This window comes from Balearica regulorum, chromosome 1 (assembly GCF_011004875.1).
Source record: "Balearica regulorum gibbericeps isolate bBalReg1 chromosome 1, bBalReg1.pri, whole genome shotgun sequence".
In the NCBI taxonomy this organism is placed as follows: Eukaryota; Metazoa; Chordata; class Aves; order Gruiformes; family Gruidae; genus Balearica; species Balearica regulorum.
The window spans coordinates 3432238-3457638 of NC_046184.1; the positions used below are offsets into that span (position 1 = coordinate 3432238).

At 45.3% G+C, this 25401-nt stretch overlaps 1 protein-coding gene across 2 annotated transcripts in view; it reads left to right on the top strand.

Moving 5' to 3' along the window:
* PLXNA4 (plexin A4) overlaps nucleotides 1–25401 on the top strand; it is a 454032-nt gene that overhangs the window by 381318 nt on the left and 47313 nt on the right. For both annotated transcript variants that reach the window (XM_075757480.1, XM_075757530.1), the window contains exons 15-22: nucleotides 4113–4249; nucleotides 5861–6028; nucleotides 12424–12517; nucleotides 14934–15173; nucleotides 16007–16153; nucleotides 21403–21637; nucleotides 22028–22170; nucleotides 25127–25395. In XM_075757480.1, coding sequence (XP_075613595.1) covers nucleotides 4113–4249; nucleotides 5861–6028; nucleotides 12424–12517; nucleotides 14934–15173; nucleotides 16007–16153; nucleotides 21403–21637; nucleotides 22028–22170; nucleotides 25127–25395 — 1433 coding nt within the window. The remainder of the gene's footprint in view (nucleotides 1–4112; nucleotides 4250–5860; nucleotides 6029–12423; nucleotides 12518–14933; nucleotides 15174–16006; nucleotides 16154–21402; nucleotides 21638–22027; nucleotides 22171–25126; nucleotides 25396–25401) is intronic.

Genomic DNA, 25401 nt, shown 5'->3' on the forward strand with positions numbered 1-25401 from the left:
CTGCTTATTCCTCTAAGGCCCCTTGCTGGGGAGATGCAAGCATTTCCTGGCCTTGATCTATGCAGATCTGTGCAGGTTTGAGATGAGAGGGTCTCTTTGTTCCCATCAAAAGCTCTTAACTCTTGCAAGGGAATGGGTCTTTTCGCAGATAATTCACATGCCCAAGCATCTTTTAATGGTAAAGAGAACTGAAAATGAATGCAAATGTCTTGGATTTGCCCCTTGAGCTGTAGAGATTTCTCTATTATTTGCATTTTCTGAAGTCACTCATGTGCTGCGGTGGTGGGGGGCAAAGAAACACCTTGAGAGATAGCCCCCACTAGGCAGACAGAAGGGCTCTTTCCAGGACATTACACTTCAGAGTATCACCTTTGCTACTCTTGGAATTACTGTCCGATTTTGATCATCCATGCCCGTCTGTGACAGCTTTTCCCTCCACTGGCTGCCAGCTATCCCAGCTGTGCGTGAGCGTGAAGTCAACAGGGTTTTCTCTGCTGAATACCTCGATACCTTTGTGTTAGACAGAAAAAAAATACAGATGCTCTCCAACCTGCCCCTCACATGCCCTCTCTCGTGTCCATTGCTTTCATAGCGGGAGATGTGTTTCTTGGCGTGGCTTGGCTTCCTCTGATACGTCTGCCAGGATGGTAGAGATGTTATTGCAGGCATCACAACATGCCTTGGTATCCTGCAGCGGTGGGTGGCAGCTTTAAGGGAAGGAAGATGTTTGAAAACTAAGGAAGGGCATTGCATGGAAGATACATGTGGCTTTCTGATGCATAGTAAATCCTCTGGAAAACTGCTTTTCAAAAAATTTGAAGCAAAACATGGTAAAATTTGGCCAATAGGTTTACCCTTACCCTCTCCTGCAAGAATTGGAAAAGATGATATTTGGAACTCAACAGAGTATTAAATTTCAGTGTTTTAAAAAAGAGGTAGCTTAGTTTATAGATACTAGAACAGTTCTTCTCCACATTTCTAACCAGGACTTTTAAATTCAAAATGCTGTTAGTTTGTTTTAATCTCAGCTGTGATCAAAAATGCAAATTGCATTAGAGAGTTCAATAAGCCAAAAGAGAAACAAAGCATTTGTTTGCAGGCTGAAATGAAATTTATGATGATCTAAATGAAAATAATTTCTTTAAAAAAAAATTATTCATTTTGTTGCTATGATTATTGCCATGGTATTTCAATTAAAAAAAAAAATTCCCTTCACTTTTCAATTCAGATGCTGAAGCAAATTTGCCTTTATTCTGGCTTTGGATGACAATATTATGATTTAGTGTAGGTGATGTGGGCTACTCTGATTGCATCTCTTCTGGGTCTGCTCCTAAAATCCTTGTCCCAGAAGAGCGTTTGCAACTTGTCTCCCTTCCATCTTTTCCCGTCCTGCTGCTATTATTGAACCTACAGAAAGGAAACCCAGGTGCATAAAATGCATCTGAGTCACATCTTCCTCTGCCCTTGTCCCCAGGAGGAATGAAGTGGGAGCCAAGGTCTTAACATGCATCATGAGGTCAGTTTAGACACAGCTCTGGTTGCAGGTTCTCTATGGACAGCCTGTGTGGAAAAGGTACTAAAGGAAAGTAAAGTGTTGGGGAGCAGAGGGAAGTGGACAAGCCCCTAGAAAGGTAGAGAAGATTTCTTGGCCTCTTTTCTTCACTGTCACTATCCCCTTCTGCCTATTACAGATCCACTAGAACACTGCATTTTCCATCACCTTTCACCAGCGAGGAAACGGTAAACAGACTGGAGGCTGAGTTTTACTGTAAACATGCTGTGCAATATTTATGAAGGCCACTGTGAATAATTAATGGTTTATCACAGCTTTGAAAGCTTAGCCACAAACGCTTTTGCAAGATTGGCACAAGACACAGCAACGCTTTGCCAAGGAGCATTGCTGGTGTGCTGCTGGTCTGTGAGGATCCTCAAAAGGGCATGGTCGGTTTATCTACCCATCGAGAAGTTGGACAACAGCTTTCAGTCTTTAACTCAAATATTCCTCTCTGGTTTGTAAAGCAGCTGCTATTGCAGTGCTGTTGTGTAGGCTATGTGCACCAAGTTGCACACAGGCCTGGCAGTGTTCAAGGCCAGGTTGGATGAGGCTTTGGGCAACTGGTCTAGTGGAGGGTGTCCCTGCCCTTGGCAGGGGGGGGTTGGAACTGGATGGGCTTTGAGATCTCTTTGAACCTAAACCATTCTATGATTCTAAGTTGGCCATTCTCAACCCATTTTCTCCCAGGTGGAAGATCACCTCCCAGCAGCAGCTGTCATGGTCAGCAGTAATTTGCACTGGTGTGGGTGGCCATCAATAAGGGATTAAAGAGGACTTGGCATCACATCATGAGGCGAGACCCTAAAACCAAGGAGCACTATATACTGAAGTGCATCTTTTGTATCTGCATACTGTTCCTGCATTTTTTATCCCAATAATATCTGTTAAAGAATATTAAAAAAAAAGTATAAGAAACAGGACATTTCTTGTTTCTTAATTTTGTCTTTCTTCTTATATATCCTCCCAACCTTCAGCAATTAATAGCTAAGGGACTTCTTGAGGCAAAACAGTTTCCAAACCATCATGTCGAAACCAATCAAGTTTAAACACAAGAAGTGTCCAGCTCTGACAATAGTTTTTTCTACAGAGCTGCATGTCTGATTTTCATGTTCAGCTCTTTCTCCACATGGTAGCTTCCTTTTGAACAAAAGCAAAGTGGAAAACTTGCCACTGTTTTTCAAAACTATTAGCCAGAGGGAGATAGGGACAGAGAAGGCTCTGTGTGTGTGAAAGAGGGAGCTGTGAAAGAGGGAGCTGTGGTGTGTGTCAGGTGGTTTTATAAACATGGATTAATGGTTTCCAAAGCTCAATAAGGTGACTGCGTGATGTACCTGCTCATTCAGAGGAGCTGAGGAGAGCTTCAAGCATTTGTGTCATCGTTCTTAGAGAGGGGAAAAAAAATAATCTTCATTTAAATGCATATAGTAGCTTTTCACTTGGGACTGAGTGGAAAGTTTTTCTATTAAAATGCAAATGAAAGAATAAACTGCAACTCCAAATTTCTTCCTGAAAATGGATGTCTCCTCTCTGCATTGTGGTAACAGGGTGATCTGTGCCTTCAGAGTGCAAGTATTTTATCTTGATTTTGGGAGGAAGGGAGAGCAGGAGGGTAGGAAAAAGAGGTTTGGTATTTGAGGCACCTAAAGGAATTGTGCCCCTTTTTTATATATTAACACAGCACCATGTTACGTTTGGAAAAGAGTCTCAGAAAATCAGCAGAAAAAGGAAAAAGGTGTTCATCTGGACAATGCTCCTTTTGTGGCTGTAGTATTTCAGACTACATCTCAACACGAGCACCACCGTGCTGTATCAGTGCAGGACACTCATGCAGTACCAGACTGTCTCAGCATCCAAGTCTGATACGAAAAACAGAAAAATTTAGGGTCGTGCAGTGGGCATGTGGGAAAGGCAAGGCATGAGTTCAAATGCTCTGCTGAACCCCAGCTCTCTTCATTCCCAGGGGAAAAGCCTGTGAGGGAGTTTTTAGGCATCTCTCTGGAGTTTTACAGCAGGTTCTGTTCCCTTGTCAGATCCATAAGGTTTAGACCAATCTGTTAAAGACCTGAGTGTTTTCATCACTTCTGAGCTCCACATTTTGGAGGTGGGGAGTCCCTGTTAAGATCCGATCAGCCCATTCAAGACCCGGTTTATCTTGCAGAGGTGGTGTTGCAGGATGGCAAAAAGACACCTGAGCTGTCTCAAACAAGCAGTGGAGATGGAGATCATGGCTCCAGCTGCTCCAGGTGTGGAACTGACTTTTCAAATCCAGAATATTTCTAAGCGGGTACAAGGGCAGGCTTGATTTTGCAGGGGTGAAGAGGACAGGCTAGGGTTAGGTGTGAACTCATCCCAGCAAACTTGGCTTTCAAGCAGCGTGTCTATGATAGGACTGGTGTCATCGTAGGCTCCTCTATTGGCCAGAAGGTATGGTCATCTTCTGAAGTCCAACTAAGACATGATTAATGCCTAGGGGTGCCTACCTCTCTTGGTCACTAAAGAGAGGGAATGTACCTCCGCTCTTTTGCTGTGTTTTCAACATGACCGTTTGCCTTCACAGACTCTGACACTCTCTGATCTCAAGCCAAAGCGGGGACCAGTGTCGGGTGGCACCCAGGTGACAATTACGGGCAACAACCTCAATGCAGGCAGCAATGTCATCGTGACCTTTGGGCGACAACCTTGCCTCTTCTACAGGTACAGATGAGTCCTTCCAACTGTACTTGCCCAAGTCTGAAAGATGTGAGCAATTATAGTCAAGAGACTTTTGCAGGCCAGACACCCTGTCCCTCAAGTGCCTCTTTTGCCTGTGGCCATGTCTATCCAGCAATGAGACTGGTGCATTCTGCACTGTGTGCAACCTTACTGTGTATGTTTTGGGGTGGAAGAATAGGATTTTTTTCATTGTTTTGATTGATATTTCATGTGCTTTTTTTCCATGGCCCCTTGTCAAATTTCACTACAATTCTCCACGGTCCCATGCTTTGCCACTTGCTCTGGGAGTACATCGTTTAAAAGATTCATTTTCATGTTCCTGTTTTAGCAGAGGCGACAAAGAAAATCTGACAACATTGATTCTAAGTATTAAAACACCTCCCTTTTATCCCAGAATAGTCCTGTAGTGCTAAGAAATGGATGATTTGCAACATTTCAGCTCTGGGTTGGCTCCTGTTCAATTGCAGTTCAGAGAGGCTTAATGTCAGTGCTACCTGCTGAATGTTCCCTGATCCCTGTGAGAACGAGCCTGAATCCTGTTCCCAGGGGCTCCCGCAGCTCAAAACTACCCAGTGCAACACATTTTGCTGCCAGTATCGGTGGAGGCTGAAGATGAAGTTGGCACATTTCTCCCAGCCTGTGCTTGGCAGAAGAAGGGCCCATTCACAGGAGACCTGGGACCACTGTCTTGGGGCAGTGCCCTTCCCTCTCCTGGCTGTGGGGAACCTGTTTAGCTGCCTGTCATGGCTGTAGTGTGATCCAGCAGCTATAATTCAGGAGGGTGAAGTCACAGCTTGTGATTTAAATGGCCAAGAGGGAACCACAGCTGCTTGGAGTTGATTACGGAAGAGACTGGGGAGTTTTAGGAGGGACTGAGCGTGGTGTTTCAGGGTGTTGCAGTCAGTGAAGGTGAGTGCCACACTGCAAGGGAAGGATGCACCCTGCTTTATCTTTTCTAGGGATATAAGATGAGGCTGAGGGTGTTTGGAGCCTGGCGTTTTGGCTCTTTATAGAAGGTAAGGGCCACTTAAAAATCCACCTGGAGCTGGTTTTGAACCCTGCCCAGAAGGAAAGGTTTATGCAGAATAGTCTTTGAGTATAATCATAAAATGCTTCCCACTACATTAGCACGTCCCATGCAAATGTCCCAGGCACGCTGCAAACTGCACGTAAACAAGGCTTACAGTCCTAATGCAAAGTAAACTTTATTATCCCAGACTGGAAAGCTGACGTGCAAACACCCCTTTTTATGAGTTGCTGCTGCATATGTCTGCAGGCAGGAAGGAAACATCTATCAAGCATTTAATCACAGAGAGGTCTGTTTTGGACTTCCCTTAAGGTTCAGTTTTCACTCCGAGACCTGAGAAATTATGACTCTTATCGTTTTATTTAAACTAGTGAAAACGCAATGGCAATTCCTCAGTTAAATGTGTCACACTATTCACAACATATTCCTGTAGCAGAGAGTTTCACTGCTTCACAGTGCATAGGTTAAGGTCACAGGACATAGAGGTAAGTAGCTGGGCTCTTTTTGGCACCAACTTGTTTACTGCTGGTAGTGCCTGGTTTATATTTACTGTCTTCTGCTCACAGGAGGTCCACCAAACACATTGTCTGTAACACCACTGCCTCAGATGAAGGCTTTGAGAAGGTGAAGGTATCCGTGAGAGTGGACAAGGCAAAGATACATCAGGAGCTGCAGTATGAATATGTAGAGGATCCAACCATCCTGAGAATCGAGCCTGAGTGGAGCATCTTCAGGTAAGCATCCCATGGACACCCCTTACCACCTCTCATGGTTTTCTAATGCAGCACTGGAGTGTTCATGTTGATTCCTGATACAGAAAAGTGCTTTCCAAGCATTGAGTTCACTAAGAGATACATTTTCTATTTCTTATAGAAGAATTTCTTCCTAATATCTAATCTAAATCTCCCTTCCTTCAGCTTAAGGCTGTTACCCCTTGTCCTATCACTCCATGCCCTTGTAAAGAGTAAAAAGTCCCTCTCCAGCTTTTCTGTAGCACCCTTTAGGGACTGGAAGGTGCTCTAAGCTCTCCCCAGAGCCTTCTTTTCTCCACGCTGAACAAGCCCAACTCTCTCAGCCTGTCTCCATAGCAGAGGTGCTCCAGCCCTCAGATCATCTCTGTGGCCTCCTCTGGACTCGCTCCAACAGCTCCATGTCCTTCTTATGTTGGAGACCTCAGAGCTGGACACGGTACTGCACGTGGGGTCTCACCAGAGTGGAGTAGAGGTGCAGGATCACCTCCCTCGACCTGCTGGTCATGCCTCTTTTGATGCAGCCCAGGACACGGTTGGCTTTCTGGGCTGCAAGCACACATTGCCAGCTCATGTTGAGCTTCTCATCCACCAACACCCCCAAGTCCTTCTCCTCAGGGCTGCTCTCAATCCATTCTCTGCTCAGCCTGTAGTTGTGCTTGGGATTGCGCCGACCCACGTGCAGGACCTTGCACTTGGCCTTGTTGAACTTCACGCAGTTTGCACAGGCCCACCTCTCAAGCCTGTCCAGGTCCCTCTGGATGGCATCCCTTCTCTCCAGCATGTCGACCACACCACACAGCTTGGTGTCGTCACCAAACCTGCTGAGGGTGCACTCGATCCCACTGTCCATGTCACTGACAAAGATGTTAAACAGTGCTGATCCCAGTACCGACACCTGAGGAACGCCACTCATCACCGTTCTCCACTTGGACATTGAGCTGTTGATCACAACTCTTTGAGTGCGACCATCTAGCCAATTCCTTATCCACTGAGTGGTCCATCCATCAAATCCGTGTCTCTCCAATTTAGAGACAAGGATGTCGTGTGGGACAGTGTCAAATGCTTTGCACAAATCCAGGTAGATTACATTAGTCGCTCTTCCCTTACCAGTGCTGTAACCCCATTGTAGAAGGCCACCAAATTTGTCAGGCATGTTTTGCCTTTAGTAAATTCATGTTGTCTGTCACCAATCATCTTATTTTATATTACAGACCACTGGGTCTGGTTAAACTATGCAGTTGTATCCCTAAAAGCTGCAATTCCTAGTGCAGACCAGAAGCCATGACTGTGTTTTGGGCTCCGTTGGGCTGGGTCCACAGCTTTGCATGGCAGCAGGATCAGTCACTGATCTCTTAAACCCAGGCATGAATGTCATAACTGTACTTAGAGAAGTGAATCTCCCTTGGGTTTGAAATCAGCAATTCCTACCTTTCCCACAGCCTTCATGTACTTGCTGGCTTAGGACTAGGCATTGTTGTTTGTCTGTCATACCTGAAAGCCCCAGGGCTGTCTCCTGAGATGAAACACAAAGGGAGCCCTGGTCTCTGCCCTATCAAAGGGCCTTCCTCCGTGTTAGGCATCCCTTTTTCTCTTCACACCATTGATGCTGCTTTGGTGAATTCAGAGGGTTCACATGAAGATGTCCGAGAGGAGCATTTGTCCTGGTTGTGTAAAGCTTCAAAGCGATACCCAAATGCTCTCAGAAGCCTGCGGAAGTGGCCTCAGGAAGAGAGAAATTGGTCATTAAATGCACTGGTATGTCCTTGTAAAGGTACAAAATAAAGAAATCTTAGTCTACCCTCATTCATCCATGGCAGCTATCTGCTCCCGTGTCAAACTGGGCTGATTGTAGTGTCTGGGGATTAGGAGCAGGGCTTGTAAATCCCCCACCCCAGTTCAGCTCCCATCCAGAAGATGTTTTCACAAATCAATTAGTGCCTTTAATTACCGTGAGGGAATTTACTGACTTAGCTGGATTGAATCTTTGCACATTGGGCTTGAAGCATTAGTGTCTGGATTTTCCATTTGGGGGTTTTATTTTCAGTCGGAGTTCAGGTTATCAGTGAAATGAGAAATCGCTTTACTCCCTTCCTTATTAAAGTGAGTTCAGTGCCAGCTAAAAGGTGCAAGATTGACAGCCCAGGAGAGTGAATTCCCCTATTATCTCCAGGAAAGTTGTAGCACAGGGTCCTTCCTCTGCCTGGCCTCAGGTCTGCCTGGGAGGTGAGAGAAGTTCTCCATAGCCCATTTGTTCCTTGGTTTCTCTGCTGAAGCGTCCAGCAAGAGACAAAGCAGCAGCCAAAGAGATGCTTCAGGTCTACTGGCAAAGCTTTGCCTAGCTTGGGGGTGCAGAGACTCTGCATCCCATCGCTTGCTGCCTTGGATCTCCTGTCCCACCTCCCAGCATAGAGGAAATTAAGAAGAGGTGTTTGTGTAGTGGGTACCAACTTACTTGCAGGGTGTGTAGCTGCCAGGATGGATGACTGGCACTCTACCTGTCTCACCATTCAGGTGCAAACTCTAAACATTGCTCTCTTTAGTGTCTCTGATATCACAAAGCATCCACCTGAGCAGCAGCAGGTACCTAATTTTAACCAGACCTACCCACCTCCACCTTCATCCTCTTTCTTGTGCACTTTTGAATCACTCCAAAGGAGCATAACCTTGGAGGAGGTTGCAGAGAGAAAAGATGCAATATCCAGGATTACCTCTGTGGTTCAGGGTGTTGGGAACAGTTTTAAGCACCGTAACTGTTCAGCTGTGGAGGTCCATCCAGCAGATCATAATGGAGACAAACATTAGTGTAAGGCTTCCACACAGGGCTAGATGGAAGTGCAGCCAACTCCAGTCCTGAGAATCAAGCAAGAAATAAGTTAGTCAAGACACGTGGATCTGGCGATAGACTGAGGAGGCTGTTCCTCAGTATATTTGTTATGCGGTATGATTCATTACAGCAAATCCACTGTGCTCCTCTGATTCATCACTCCTGGCTGTGGGGCTAAGCTGTTTTGAGGGATAGATGATTGCTACTAAACCAGCTTTGCAAAATTAGTGAATGAATGTACTGAGCCTGGCTTAAAACCTTCTCAAGTGCCATTTTCCAAGACAATAAAGAAAAGATTACTGCTAATTTACTCCCATAGCCAAAAAAAAAAAAAATAAAAATGAGTCACACTGGGCTGGCAGGTAACTAGAATTTTATGAAGCTCCATTAATACTTTTGATCTGGGTTTGATTTGCTTTACGTCCAGCAATTATCTGAGTCTGCAGACAGAAAATTATGCTCAGATGTTTCGGGACAATAAGGAGTTAAATTAAGAAAGCTCACAGTCTTGGCACCTCTGTTATTTTGCTGGGCAGCAGCATCTCTCCAGGCTCTGATCCGACCTGGGCAAGAAGCGGCCGTGACTGGGCATTCACCTGCAGACACAGAAGGCAATGGCTGGTGGGTTTCATGCAAAGGCAAGCGAAGGTTGCATTTTCTTGATTTGCCAGCCAGAGATGTTTTTGGGGTGATTTTGTTTCTTCAGCAAACACAACTGCTTTGGATATTACTTTTTTTTTCAGAGAAAAGGCCTCTCTCTGATCCGGTGCTGTGGCTGAGCTTAATAGCTGTGGTCTGAGCCCACAAGCTCAATTTCCAAAGCCAATACAGAATTTTTAACACGTGGGTTTAAAACTGTGTGCACAGACTTGGTTGATTAAATAAAAGAATTTATGTATATATACACACACTCATATATCTGTACATATGCACACACATTTGATATGTCTGGAACATGTAAAACTTTCAGCTGAGTCAAGATACAAAATCTCTTCTAGTGTGAATCAGCAGAGATTCATAATAAAAATAAATAATAATAATAATTATAAAGGCTCACAGCCAAAAATCCAGAAGAACCAGGACAGTGGAGAAAGAACAACTTGGTTTATATACTTCTCTTCTGGTTTCTGGCAAGTGAGCTCTGCCTGGGTGATATCAAGAATAGTTAATATGAAGCTGAATTTTGAGGAGAGGGTATTTTTTCTGTAAGGCAGGGAGGGGAAGCTCTCTTATAAGTAGAAGTATGACATCAGAAGAGATCCCCTGTGTGTTCAAGAGAATTCAACCATCCAAGCAGATCTTATGGAAATGGCAAAGTGTGGTTTTGCCCCATAAAATTTCCAATTAGACATTTCCCATCACAGCTGATGGTTTCAGAGAGCAAGAATGTGAGCTACTCTGCAAAATTCAAGGTCAAATGTTGCCCTAACCATGGATCAGTCCGTACAGGTATTACTTGAATGAAAGACCATAAGGAACCTCTCAGAGATGTGTCACAGGACCACGCACTGGAAGATACGGTTCTGACAATGCTCTTTGGCAGAGCTTATGGCTCATGACTTTGAATTTACAGGCTTCTTGGTCACATAGGCTATGTTTAAACTAGCAAATACTTAATCCAGGTCTATTCATTGGTCCTGAAGCCAGTGAGTATGCATAGCTGTCATCCGTACCACCAATGATCTTTTGTCCTTCAAAGGCAGTTTAGCTTCATCTGTTCTGGTGGTTAGGAGTGCTCCCTGGCCCTCGCTGTCCCTTGAACCATGACCAGGCATTGCCTGGGCTACTGTTAACAGCTTATGGGCATCAATGGCCACCAGCCAGTATTTGAGCTGGTGTCCTGGCTGCTTGATTTATCAGTGTGGGTGTAATTACAGGGGCTGAAGCACAGTACCAGATAGCTGTGGCCAGCTCACTGAAACCTGACAGCTATACTGCTAGGCAGAGACATATATTTGCATTCATTCCTACCTGCCCCATCTGATTAATACAGGAAGATAAATGAAGAACAAAGATGAGAACTGGGGGAGATCTGTTGGCCAATACAGGACTCTTCCTTACAATGTGTTTTTTCTCTGGTGTTTTCTCATTAGTAGTGCACCTGTTTCACCTTTCACATATGCATAGGTTTACCTGGAGGCAGGAAAGGGATTCTGAGCTTTCTTTTCCCAGTTCCACAGATTTCCACATGACCTCCCCTCCCATTCTCAGCAGAGTGCTCCAGGAAATAAATTGCAGCCTGGACAGTTTCCAAGGGGAGTTACAGAGGCAGGTGCCGAAACTAATGAGAACACTTCTTAGCCTGGGAAACCCTCAGAGATGGGTCTGTCCGTTGACGACATTTTCTCATCCTACCCTGGCTGTGTGAGCCCTGACAGCTGAGGGTTTTACTTTCTCAGATAACTCTTCCCCCCTTCTGTCCTTGCATCACGTTGCCTCCACCATAGCACTGCAAAAGGCAAGCTCACCCTGGTAAAGCAATGCTGTTTCGATTTGGGGTGGCCAAAGCTGCCTATGGCAAACCCTTCCCCTCAATGTGTTCAAAGCCAACGCACACATCAGCTCCTACTGAAGTCTGGGAATGCTCCTTTGCAGTTTCCTTCCCCACCTCCCCGCTGCTCCCCGAAGTCCCACAAACAGCACCTCTGGCTGCAGCTGGAAGAGGCAAGGGAAAGGAAAGAAGGGTGTTTCTGAAAGCTGTTTCCTTCTGGTGACCAGGATTGCAGGGAATGAGAAGGGCTCCACCTACATCTCCTCATCTTAAGATGAGCTAAGAGAAATGTTATAAAAGCAAGAAAATCTACCAAATGCAGGGACATGGTTAGTATGAATCAGCTTTCTCAGGAAATCAGTCCTTGCCTGAGCAAAGGGACACCATGACTGGAAACCTCTGTTCTGTCACATGTTGGATCTAACACACATAGCAGAATTTATCTGCCTGGGTCGTCAAATGGAAATTGAGCAAATGCCTTATGCACACCAAGGCTGAAGACTTCAGCTCTGTTTCTTCTGGATGCTGCAGAACTGGGTTCCTGGCAGCACTGAAGTGGGTTCACTGAGGTGATGTTATCTTATTCAGGGTGATGTTTTTATAGCAGGTTCAATATGCAAGATGGGACTTCAGCTCTCAACCAAGGTAGCACTGAATCCTTGAGAGCTGCTTGCACAAAACAGTATCTATGAGGTTTATTTTGGCTCCCTTCCTTAAGTGATATAGGACATATAGTCGGTGGACCGTTCTGAAGAGCCCCTGTAAGATTTCCCATTCTTTTTCTCATTACTGAAATTTCTGACTGCTGAGTCTTAACGACAAACACCCAGATGCTACTTGATGTGACAGTTTTAGCAAGCATGTGGTTTTACTTCTTTCTTCCCTTATGAATGAATGAAAAATTATTTGTTTTGTTTTGTTTTCTTTCCCTTCCTATGAGACTGTGAGATGTGGTCAGACACTTTGCAATCAACATTTAGGACTATACATCACCCATTGCTGATGCATTCAGTCCCGATATATATTAGCTGGGTTCATGCTCTTTCATTTCTTCTTCTCTAGTGGAAACACACCCATTGCAGTGTGGGGAACTCACCTAGACCTGATCCAAAACCCTCAGATCCGGGCAAAGCATGGTGGAAAGGAACACATCAACGTGAGTATGGCTGCTGAGCTGGGGATCAGTCACAGGAGGGGACATGTCCAAGGTGGTGATAGAGGCTAACAGCTCAGGGGGTTGAAATCTCCTATTGCATCCAGAAAAGAGGGTATGACTTTCTTTCAGAAAGCTTACACCATCCTCTCTCCGTGAAGGAGCACTGAACCACAGAGGGAACAGAGAGGTGTCATGAAGGGTCATTCAGCTCCTGAGCCTGTTTCTTCTGTTGGCTCAAGGATACCTGCCCTCTCTTTTGGCCCACGTACAACCTACATTATCAGCCAACCTGTTCACAACTGGCCCCACATTCAGGTTATTAGTTGAGCATGCTGGAATCAGAAGCGACTGTGAATAATACCCTCTGGTACTACTGGCTCCACTCCCTGGACTATCTGGGATCCTGAAAGAGTGAATCCAGGTTTAACCAGCTAGATTTAAAGCATAATTCAGCTGTCAGTGACCACTGAGGAATCAGAAGCAGCTCTGTGGAGACCAACAAGAGTCTACCAAGGCCTGGGAGGACAATTCACTGAGAAGGAACCAATTACCAGTAGCTGCTGAGCAGCTCCAGATCGAGCTGTAAAAGGTGTGAATTTAGTGCCTCCAATTAGGAGACTCAGGAGCAGAAAGCACCTGCTGGTACCTACAGTACGTTGGAGGATGGGGCCATGAAATGGCATCTGAAAAAGTGTTGGCTGTGTATGGGCACTTTCTGGGAGCATCTCAGAAGAAGAGGCTCCAAAAGTAAAAAGTACAGAGGGACTAATTGGGGTGAAGGCAGAAAGTCTAGGTCCTCTGCATTTCTCAGGTTTTAAGATTAATCCATGGGCTTTCCACCCAAGGTTCTCAAAGCACTTTGCCAACATTAAAATAACCTACTGCCACATAAGCAATGGTGAAACTGTGGTAGGTCCAAACAGAAATTGCAGGAATGTGGGGTAGATTCATTTGCATCTGCAATTTGCAGATTGAGACACCTAAATTTTGATCTTATCCCAACTCTGCCTCTCCCTTCATAAAACCAAATCCAAAGCAATTTTGTCACCTCACACCTTACCAGATTCAGGAAATGTCTGTGCAGATAGGTTTCTGGGTCTGATGTGACTCTTGACTGCCAATCTCCCAGTCTCTCACGAACTCTGGGAAACACTGGTCCAACTGAAGATGCATATTCGTAGGTATGTTTTGGTTGTATTTCCGAGGACAGCACAGTCAAACACTTATCCAGCTTTCCTGCAGAATTAGAAGCCTGAATGACTTCATCTTATTCTTCCAGCAGACTCCAGCTCTTGCCTGACACAGTGGTCTCAATCAGTCATGCCATTGTGCAGATGATGAAGCCTATTCATCATCTCACACATGCTCATGTAGAACTGCCCATCAGTTTTGCACTGGGAAGCACTCCGGTGCCTTTTCTTCCTTGTAAGAGCCATTACAGCAAAGAACATCTGACTTACTTACTTTACAATATGAAACTGGCTGGTCCAAGTCACTTTTCTATTGATTTGAGCCAAAGCAATATTAGCACTTGAGCTATGCTAGCTGAGATAATGAGTGTGCTCTCAATGCTGGAGATATCAGACTAGTTCGGAGAAGATTCTCATATCGAGCACAGCAGGGATCCCATGGAGCTGGTGCTGTTTCCCCACAGAGCCTGGTGAGACCAGGATTGCATTGTGCTAGCAACCACGAAGTAGAAAGATGAAGGTCCAGATCCTGAAGAACAACCAGACATCTAATTCCTAGTTATTTAGAATGGGAGTCAGGATAAAACATTTTTCACAATCTATTACACATTTCTGAAGTACACAAAAAAAACAGGTCTTTGGCAGGGCTGGAAGCCAACTTCAGGGTCTCCTGAGATCTACCCTAATGTCTGCACCACCCCAGCTTCATTTCAGGTAACCTGATGTTCAAACAGGAATCCTGGGTACAGCTGAGCAGGCACTGGACATACACTTTTGGAGTGATCCTCAGAGTATGAGAGCTAATTGCAGGGTGGTGCTGAGGCTTTGACTAGTCTCTGCTGTACAATAAAAAAAGGAAGAACTTTCTGTTTCCAGAAGAAAATGAGATTAGGAGAAAGTGATGACATTGGCAGCCCCAGAGGCTGAGGTCCCTCAGTGAAGAGGCACAGGATGCCCAATTACAGTGCCCAATTACAGTGCAAACTGCTCCACACGCTTCCCCAGCAAAGCTTTTCCAATCCCTTCCCAGCCTTGATTGTGTGATGGGTATGGGGTATGTTTTGAAGCAGTGGAGTACCAGCCTGACTCATGATAACCAAAGAGGTCTACTCCTCCCTCTCCTCCAGCAGTAGGTAGGCTAGCATTTCACTGGGAGGTATCTGTCCACCCATAGGGCTGGGGGCATCTGCCATAAACTCTCCTTGTGTTGGATTTTTTTTCTCCAGAACTGTGAGGTGCAGAACAGCACGGAGATGACCTGCCAGGCTCCAGCACTGGCTGTTGACCCCAATCACCAATCTGAGCTTGCTGAGCGTCCAGAGGAGTTTGGCTTCATTCTTGACAACGTGCAGTCCCTGTTGATCCTCAACAAAACCAACTTCACCTACTACCCAAACCCCATCTTTGAGGTTTTCAATCCCTCGGGGATCCTGGAGTTGAAGCCGGGAAGTCCCATTATACTGAAGGTGAGATGAGGTGCAAGGCCTGTATGAGGAAGGACAAACAGATGCTGCCTATTGCCTCTCTGTGTCTGCCAGCACCCCACGAATCACAGTGGCATCCCAATTGCATCCCAGAAATTTCCTTCAGTCATTGCACCTACCATATCGCATCATATCAGAGTCACCACCTGCAAACACGAATCACTGCTCAGCATCTGCCAATACCCGTAACTAAAAATTATAAACTCCTGCTGCAGCAACCTGTGTACAGCCTAAATTTGTACCCACTGCTGTTCACCAGAGAAGAACATATTCTACCACTGCAACAGGGCTGGCAATTAAATACCCAAGTCTATTTCTTTCTTGGGTTTTCAAGACCTTCCTCTCGCCCCTGGTTAAGTCCTACACCAGTCCTTTGTCATTTCTGTAATCTGGACAGCAATACAGACAAGGAATGTTATGATCGAACATTTCCATATCAGCACTTCTATGTGGTGCATGTTTAGAAATTATTTGCAAAATACCTTCTTGCACGTTTAGAAAGGGGTCTATTTTACGTGCCTGAATATGTTTTGTGAGGGCCTGTTTGTGCAAGACTTATATGCAACGTTTCTCGTTTAGTTCCAGAGAGAGAGGAGCAAGAAAGGTTGCTTTGACTGATGACAGTTCGTAGCCATCCATGCTGTCCTGTGCAGGAGTTTCTAAATTGGCTTTTCCTCTCTGTGTTAGCGAATGGTGAACCACAAATCTCAAGTGCAATGTTAACACTTCTGTCACAGGAACAAACAAGTGGTGGAAGGCAAACACTTTCCTGATGGCTTTGTTTTGGGGGGGGGGTGATATTCCTTTCTATCCAGGGCAAGAACCTGATCCCACCAGTGGCAGGAGGGAATGCCAAGCTGAACTACACCGTTTTGGTTGGTGAGAAGCCCTGTGCGGTGACCGTATCAGATGTGCAGCTTCTGTGCGAGTCCCCAAACCTCATTGGACGGCACAAGGTGATGGTAAGTGTTGCCTGAACCTCATCATCCTGTCTTCCCTGGGAGGGTTGGGAGGGCACACCGATGCTGACGAGCTGGCAGAGACCTCCCAGGAGTTTGCATCACCAATTGCCTTTCATAGATCCCTTCTTGATGTAATATTCCCATTATTCCTAGAAGAGTAACTTGGAGTCTTTATGGATAGTGAGGGACCTTTTGTAATCAAAACTTTTAATGAAAATTTGCATCTGTTTTCATATGGACTGTATGAATCCTAGATGCTCATGTGACTTCATATATGTAGCATGTTCCCTACCTGACACACTTCTTTAAATTCAGCACGGTCCCCAGCAATTACCAACATGCTAACAGCTAAAATTTACTTTTATGTAGGAGAATTAAACATGGAGGATATATCCAGTGCAACTGGACTTTGAGGGTTTGACATATATATAACTGAATATACTCTTGCATATCCTTTCTGGAACCTGTGAAAAATGGACCTAGTGATTGTATCAGAGGGAGCTTCTCCTCCTCTCACCATTGATTTATTCACTCTTTCTTTACTTCCCTCTCAGTAATTTGCATTCCTCAGTGCTGTTGCTTGATAAACAGCACATCAGCAAACTCATCTGAATTGTACCAAGCTGTGGGTGGAAGCACAACAAAAGCTAACAACTGACATCAGACATACAGATGATCAATGTTTCTCATTCCTTGTGATCAACTTTTTTCCACCTCTCTGTTGCCCTTCCAAAGCTGTATCTGTCACATATTTATTTATTTCAATGCAGTGAGACTCATAGAGGTTGATGAAGACACACTGCATGGCTCTTTAAAAAGAGAGTTTTCTGGGGACTTTTAGAAAATAGAGAGTTTATGGTGACCATTTTGGGTCTTATTTGTGACTGCTGCTGGGAGACCTCATACTGGCTACTTAACTTCTCTGTGCCAAAGTCTGTCATCTGGAAAATAGAGGTAATAATCCTTTTCAGCCATGCAAATATACCGTGGCTCTCGATTCATCATAAAGAACATTAAGACACTCCAAGAGGAGCAATAATGACATGAAAGATTTTCTCTGTGTGAATACCAAAGGTTTTGAATAAGGCAATATATGTTCCCTGTCATTATCATGAATATAATTAAATATATGGTTAGTCAGAGATGGACAAAGCCAATCCTAGAGGGAGAAAACTCAAAGTCAGGTGAGCAATAATCAACCCCTGGGGATCAGGGACGATGAACATCTGGTCAGGTTTTACTAATTGGGAAGACTCCCCTGCTCCTGCAGCCTGGGACAGCTTAAACGAAGCCATAGAGAAAAAAATAATCCCTTTTTGAGGACACTGATCAAACAAGAGATGCTGCTGGAAAAATGGGAAGATGATCACACTGAAGCCTGTTAATGAGCATCAATATTAGGGGCAAGTTAACAGATTTCTCGTTCAACTGCCAAAACTGAGGCAACCTTTTGACAGAGTCTGGGCTGGGAACCAAATACAGAAGGTCACCTGTGATGGAGGCCTGTGCTCAAGGATGGACTTTGTATCTGAAACTTAGCAGGGGGACAGCTGGGCTGGGAAATGCCTCCTCCAGCATGGCACAGCATCCCTGTTGCTTGGGTTGGTACAAAATGTATCCCCATGTTTCAAATTAACGTCACTTTGATGGTCAAGATAATTGACGGGTAACTCTCCCAGGTCCTCCTCCTGTTTCTGTCGATGATTTACTGTGTGACCTTGAGTAAAATGCTGAACAAATCCTTTCTTGCAAAGTGAGGTGGCCTAGATCTGAGAGGCGACTATGGGACTGAATCAACCGTTGCAACAATGAGATTATTTCTAAGGGAAGGAATAGTGACAGTGACACACGTTGATGTCAACAAGTTTTTGCTCTAGTTCAGCTATCTTTTATACAATGACAGAGGTAAATACTTGAAAAAAATAGAAAATAACTAAAAGACCTCAGCAATGATCAATGAAGATTAACTAAAGCCCAGAGGCAAACTCTTTTCCAAGGAAAAGAAAGAGACATAAGGAAGATCCATGAGAAACTGTGTTTGAGAAGATCTGCGATGAAGAAATGGAGTACATTTGAAGTGTTGCTGGTAACTAATGTAGTCATTTACATATGGAAAATCACACTGGACTCTTTGTCTCTGTTGTCTCTCTTTGAGAAATGGTCAAATATAACAATTGAAGTGCAGGGCACAATTCATCTTGTCCTAAGGTGGGCACTTACATTTGGCCAGGGCAAGCTTGCACCAGAAAAGACTCTACCACAGTCAAGTTTTGCACAACAGGAACTGCTGAAGTGCTACAGGTGGCCCCTAAGGCTTTGCTGGAGAAAACTGGGCTCTGCCATAGTGCTATTTAGAACAAATTCATGATTAATAAGCTTAACAGGTGGTCAAACTGTTGTTTGGTAATATAGAGGCCTCATGTTCAGTCTTCTGGAAGGTATAAATAGCTTCCTTCAAAACCACTCAGTGGCCCAAGAAATAAAGTAGAGCTATATCTACATATTTGATTGTTTTTGTTTTAAATGCTTACAACAGTACTGCAGCCTTGCAGGCTTTCTTCTTCAAGAGACGGATTCTCTCAGATCATGGCGGTTTGATTTGTGGACTGTAAGATCTTCTCAGTGTTGAAACCACCTTTAGAAAGGCAAGCACTGGGGCTAACTTTGTTAGACACCTACCTCCAGGAGTCTAGATCCCCTTATAGCTAATGGAGAGAAATGGGAACTTCCACTGAATAAAACGTCTCATCCTAATATCAAAGCAGGTCTCAAAAGCAGCTCACATAAATCACATTCTGAAAATGTGTTTTCTCTGTATTGACTCTGAAAGCATGCTGTCATGTCTAACTCGGATGTGCCTGTCGAATATTTGGTGAGAGGAATCCCACCCATGCAGACAGGCTGTTCTGTGAGCTTTGAGGACGGACCTGCACTGGGGATTGGGACAGGGTTGTTTGATTCTAGTCTGATACTCCTCGAATGGACTTACCTGACTGCAAGGCTTGGAGGAAAAGGGCCACTGTCAGAAACAGAAAATGAAATATAATGAATCTATTTATTGATCCACTATGATAGGGAGGAAATTGTGCAAACTGGTGAGCAAATTTTGGTGGCAGGATTTGGGACAGTGATCTGGGACAAAAGGTAACAGCTTTCAGTGCTCAGGTTAGCATGTGAGTTTGGCAGTTTGTCTTCTCAGCTGAGCTTGCCACATACCAATACCAAACCTCTGTTCTTTGCAGGCTTTAGAAGTGGGTTGGGTCTTGTATCTTGGAATAGATGGGAAAACTAGTTACTGCTGCATCCTCAACTTGTTCTTGGCCACTGAAGATGCTCTAGAAGTCATCAATGTCATACTACAGGAATGGGCACCTTGAAACTCTATTACTTGGTCAGATGAGCTTAGTTTTGGTTTTGTTTCTCAGTGTGGACATTATTGTCTCTCTAGAGCCCATGCCAAATACTTAGGAGTATTCAGTCGATAAGAGGACTTTGTGGATGGAAAAGATGTATTTCCAGACATTCACCTTTGTCCTGACAAAGACATAAGGGTTATAGCTAGGTGACTTTTGGCCAGGATCCACTGAATAACAGCCCACAGCTGGTGCTAGAGCAAAACAGACATCTTCTCGGAGGTTGTAACTGAGGCTAGAATAATTTCTAGGAGATGATGGGGTCACAGAAATTCATGTCCCCAAGGGCTGTGGTGGTAAGGACTGACAGGAACTGGAAAACTTTTCATTAACTCGTGACTGTCTGCTCTGAAGTCTCTTCTTCTCACTCCAACCCTTCCTCCTTGGGCCGGTTTCTTCCTTCTGCAACCTAGAGAAGAAACCCAAGTAGGTGCCTGAGCTGAAGCATGGGAGACCTGGGATTAATGTGTATGCAGGCAGGCTGGATACAGGCTGATTAACCAAGAGCCAATGGGATGAAGGACAGGGCTGGCCACCAGGCTGGGATGTGGAGAATGTTTTCACTGGCTGCTGGGGGAGCTGGGAAGGTGAAGGAGAGCTCCTGATAAAGGAGGAAGAGAAAGGTTGAATTGCATGCTGCAATGGTCCCAGTTGCTGTGGGAGGGGAAGCATGTAGTCCTGGGGTCTTGACTGCATTTCTGCCTGGAAGCAAGATTTTGCACTTTGTGCAGGGCCTGCTGTGCGTCTCTGTGACAAAGCTCAGCTGGGGTGAAGTGATGGGACTCATCACCGTGTCACAATCCTTCAAGTTCTTTGCATGGCATCTTCCTAGCTTTATGTTAATCTATCACTAATGTTCCCCTACCACAGCATAGTCCTAGAAGGCTTCTTTTTATACCTCAGGCTAGTCAGCAGTGCTTTTCCCCCCTGCCATTCAAACTTATCCTACTCTACAAATGGCCTTGACCAAGTAGTACCCCATGGGATAACTGCTGGGAGTGGTGTTCATGTTGTAAAAGTGGGCTCCTAGCAGACTTGCTTCAGCAAAGCATTTTGTTGGGCTCGCAGAAGTACTGCCTGCAGGGTTTCTTTATGGCTGTTAAAAGCAAGGTCCTCGCACAGCAGCTTGTCCCAGAGGCTGGCAGCAGCCCTGGGAACCTCTGGAAATGCATGGAGAGCAGAAAGCTGTCCCGTTGGTGAGCATCTGCAGTCATTCTGCCAATGCGTGGCTAGGAGAGGGGCTGTAAAGAGCATGGGCCAGGCTCTGTGGCTTTTGTGTTTGGTTTTTTTTTTTCTACCCCAGTGGCTTCCAAAAACAGTTTTCTCTGCTTAAAGAGTCAAAAGCAAATTGTGAGTCTTGATTTCTACACTCCAACTGTCCTGACTGCTGCTGTGCCAGCTGTCTGGGTCAGATGTCCCCAGTCCCACTGTGAGGTTAGGACCCATTGGATCATAATCATGAGCTGTGTGTCCTGTGTGCATTTTGGGACTAAATGTCATCAGGGCAGTCCAGCACAATGTAGATGTTTGGGAAAAGGAATGGAAAACCCAGAATGAACACCAAACAGCTATATAGCCACAGCATTGGGACTGGTGAGATTTGTCTCGCCAGAAATCCTTTGTTGGTTGGGTTCCTGGTCACTCTGTCAACAGAGGTGCTTCTGCATGACATTTCAGGTGTTTTTTAGCCATTCTCTATCCAAGTAGTTCATACTTGTTTAGCCTGGGAGACAAGAGGAGGTCATCATTCAGCCTTAGTCATGGAGATGATGGAGTTCTTCTATGTTCCTGCTTGTTTGGCAATTTCAGTGCGACTTTTTCCTGCCTTCCCTCTAGGCTCGTGTAGGAGGGATGGAGTTCTCCCCAGGGATGGTCTACATCTCTCCAGACAGCCCTCTCAGCTTGCCAGCTATTATCAGCATTGCGGTGGCCGGTGGCCTGCTCATCATCTTCATCGTGGCTGTGTTGATTGCATACAAGCGCAAATCCAGAGAAAGCGACCTCACTCTCAAACGTCTACAGATGCAGATGGACAACCTGGAGTCCAGGGTGGCACTGGAGTGCAAAGAAGGTAGGATGAGGAAGGAAGGCTGACATTTAGTAGAAGAGAGAGCCACAAAGCATTGAGCCAAAATCTCACCAAGGAATAGGAGTGTTGAACCCTGTGGGTCTGGCTCAAGCCTGCATCTAATCTGACTTTGCCTATTTTCCCTAAGCCCAGCCTTCCTCTGCCCAAGCTGTATTTGCCAACTCATTGTCCAGGGAGAGCCTTGGCATGTGTCCCTGGGGAAAGGCTGTGTTGTAGGAAAGGCGGACTGCTCTTGTCCACGTTCTTCCTCTCCACATGTTGCTTCTCCACTTCTACCTTAGTCTCACGTACATGACTCTGAGGGCTTTTCCCATCACAGTGAGGGAGATCTGGACTGTCATTGCTACATGAGTTGTTCCTCTTTTGTGTCAGCCTTTGCAGAGCTACAGACAGATATTCATGAGCTGACAAGTGATCTGGATGGAGCTGGGATCCCCTTCCTCGATTACCGAACGTATACCATGAGAGTGCTTTTCCCTGGCATTGAAGATCATCCGGTCCTGAGGGATCTGGAGGTAAGAAATAAACATCTCATGCTTCTGGTTCCTCTCATGCCTCCTTGTCCTGAATGCAAGAAATATTGTATCAGTGGTACAGATGTGATGGCTTACAATGCTGTGTTGTACCAGAAACAAAACATTACTTTATTAGAAATCCAGGTTGAAAGGGGAAGATGATTGCTGCTATCTTAGATGTTGAATTCTGTTTGATCACTCATCTATTTGGAAGAGTCTTATAGATCTATGTGCATCAGGTCTACTGTATTAAGCTCTGCCTTGGCCTTCATCCTGCTGGGGTTTGCTTTTTTGACTGGATATATTAGTTACAGATGTGCAGGGGCCAGGAAAAAGGTTGTAGGACAGAGCAGCATAGCTGTCTGTGTCACTCCAGCTTTGCACAACACTGACACTGCCAAGAAGCCTTTTTTTCCTGGTAACACTTATATAGAAATAACCTGCAGTCACTGAAGGAGATTTTTCAGGGAAGTCAGAAAACCACAACATCACTCTGCCCATACCCTGCCCTCATCTGCCTCCTCTCCCCAAGTCTCTCTCTGGACCACAGCGGTGGGAGGACAGCGAGACATTGCCCAGCACTGTTGGGATCTGCATACAGCCAACGTTACCTCACTGGCGTCAATGAGTTTGATGGGACCCCGGGTGAGGTCTGCCCATGCTGCAAAACTCCTTCAGGCTTTGGCAGATGGACAGGATCTGCTCCAGGGATACCTGGGCCAGAGAAGCGGGGGATACACCATGGCCAAGGCCAGGGAGGTCATTGGCTGAGCTCTCTGCAAAGTCTTTGGCAAGCTCTGAGCTTCAGAGAGGCTCTGGCATGGGCTGGTGAGATTGCTGGAGGCCAAGACTGGGGTTAGTTGGCAGAGAGGAGAAACAGGAGCTGGCACAGGCAATACCATGCTTGGCTTGCTGTGTAATCAGAGGTACCTGCTCGTCTTTGCTCCTTCCCTTCAGGAGAGCCAAAATTCATCAAACTATATGGAGAGAACCATTAAAAAGACCTGATCTGTCATCAACGAGGACTTGCGGGATTGTGTAGGAGGCCGAGTTACACATTGACTACTGTAGATACTTGCCTTTGGGGTGCAGGTAGAGCGACCTCGAGCTGTGTTCCCTCAGGAAGAGTAGCTTAGCAGCTTCAACAAATGAGCACAAGAGATGAGGGGGTGATGAATCTCTCTCACACATATGTATACACACACACAAACACTTTCATCATACCCACAGCCAATTTGAATCTCTATATTCATTAACCTCAGCCACCTGACCACAGAATAGCATCTGACCTCATAGAGGTTTTAGCATGGATGCTCCCATATGCAGATACATACAGAGAGACACAGAGCTAATGTTTCAGTCTGCCACCTTTGATCTCTTCTTCCTTTCATTTCATTCACCTTTTTTTTCCCGTTAATCCTCTGTAAAGCTTCAACAGCTCTTTCAGTTTCAATATCTTTGGCTACCAACGTATCAGGGAAGGCAGCTCCCACTCTGCTCCCTTCTCTGTAGCACCTAGAAAGAGTTGCTATTTATTGGAAAAGGCCCCAGCATAGATCCCGCAGTGAGCAGGTCTTACTTATTTCCAGTTCATTTGCTCATTAACTGCTTCCAGATGCAGTACAAAATACTTTTCTTATTTTTTTTTTTTAATTCTCCATAATAACCCAGGGATAGACAATATTAAATGTTCAAGCAAGTGAGTTAGAAATAATTATTGGCAGGATTGGTGGTAGTGGTTGGTTGGCTGTCTCAAGCTATTTACTAAGTAATTTATTTGCTGTATGCAAAAAGAGTTAAGTTCTAATTTCCAGAATGAAAAAGTAATGACTATTTAAGGGGCCTTGCATTACTTGGTTGTTTAAGCATGCCAACTTGTTTTGGATTAAAGTGCCAAATCTGGTTGGTTATTAATACATACATGACTCAGTGACATGTGTTGCTCTCTGTTGAGATCCTCCAGCTTCCAGGGAAGCTTTTTCAAGGGCTGGAAAAGATTCAGCAACATGGAGGAATGAGTTTGAGGTTCTCTGTTTAGGCTCCATCTTTGTCTAGAGCCAGAAGGACCAGAAAAGGTAAAGCCCACTGTAGACTGCAGGCCAGAGTCCAGTGTTGAGGTCCTAAATTGTTCTATATAAAAACTAGTCCACCAGCCTCTCACAGCTGAGAAATATATTAGAAACTTATCAACCTTTCTGTCTCCAAACCATCTCACTTCCCAAGCCCAGGGGTCCTACTGCAGTGGGACCTCTAAGACAGGTACCAGCTTACGGTGTCCTCTCACACCTTCATCTATCTAATTCTTCAACCTAAGGCCCAGCTGCATGCTCACCATCTCAGCCACTGCCTCACCACATCGCTTCATCTCCTCAAAACCTGACCCCAGGCTCTCTTCCCCATTCATTTTTTTACTGCCTTTCTCAGCTTCTTAAAGCTGAACCCTAAATCTCTGTAAGCAGGTTTCTTGCAGGGATGAAAAAGGTGTTAGGTGGAGATAGATTGAGACTTCAGTTTGACTACAGTAAAAATACAATGTGGTAGGGTAGCACATACAGACAGTAACAATCTCTTTTTCATGTACTGTTCAGGGAGGGAAACACAGGGTTGGAAAACATTCATCTGGCTGTGGCTAGGAGGTCTCTCAGGCTTCCTAATCGTCAGATGACGTATGGACTCTCTTCCTTTTTACAGGACTATCCTGTGATGCAGAAAGAAGAATTCACCTGCCTGCTAGATGCAAGACTTTTTTTTTTTTTTTTTTAATTGTTTCTGCTATTTGAAGCAGCTTTTCCCTTTCCCCTGTCTCAGAACTGTTTTCTACTCGATGTCAAAGTGTATAGTTGGAGGGGCTGGAGGGATGAGGGCAGAGAGGTAGCAAATGGTCTATGACCCATTTGGGAGATGTCTGACAGTGGGGAGCGAGGGAAAGGCATAAACTCCATTTCTTCTTGTGCAGGTCCCGGGCTATAGGCAGGAACGGGTGGAGAAAGGCCTGAAGCTCTTTGCCCAGCTCATCAACAACAAGGTTTTCCTGCTGTCCTTCATCCGTACGCTGGAGTCCCAGCGCAGCTTCTCCATGCGGGATCGTGGTAACGTGGCCTCGCTGATCATGACGGTGCTGCAGAGCAAGCTGGAGTATGCTACTGATGTCCTCAAACAGCTCTTGGCCGACCTCATAGACAAAAATCTGGAGAGCAAGAACCACCCTAAGCTGCTGCTCCGGAGGTAAGG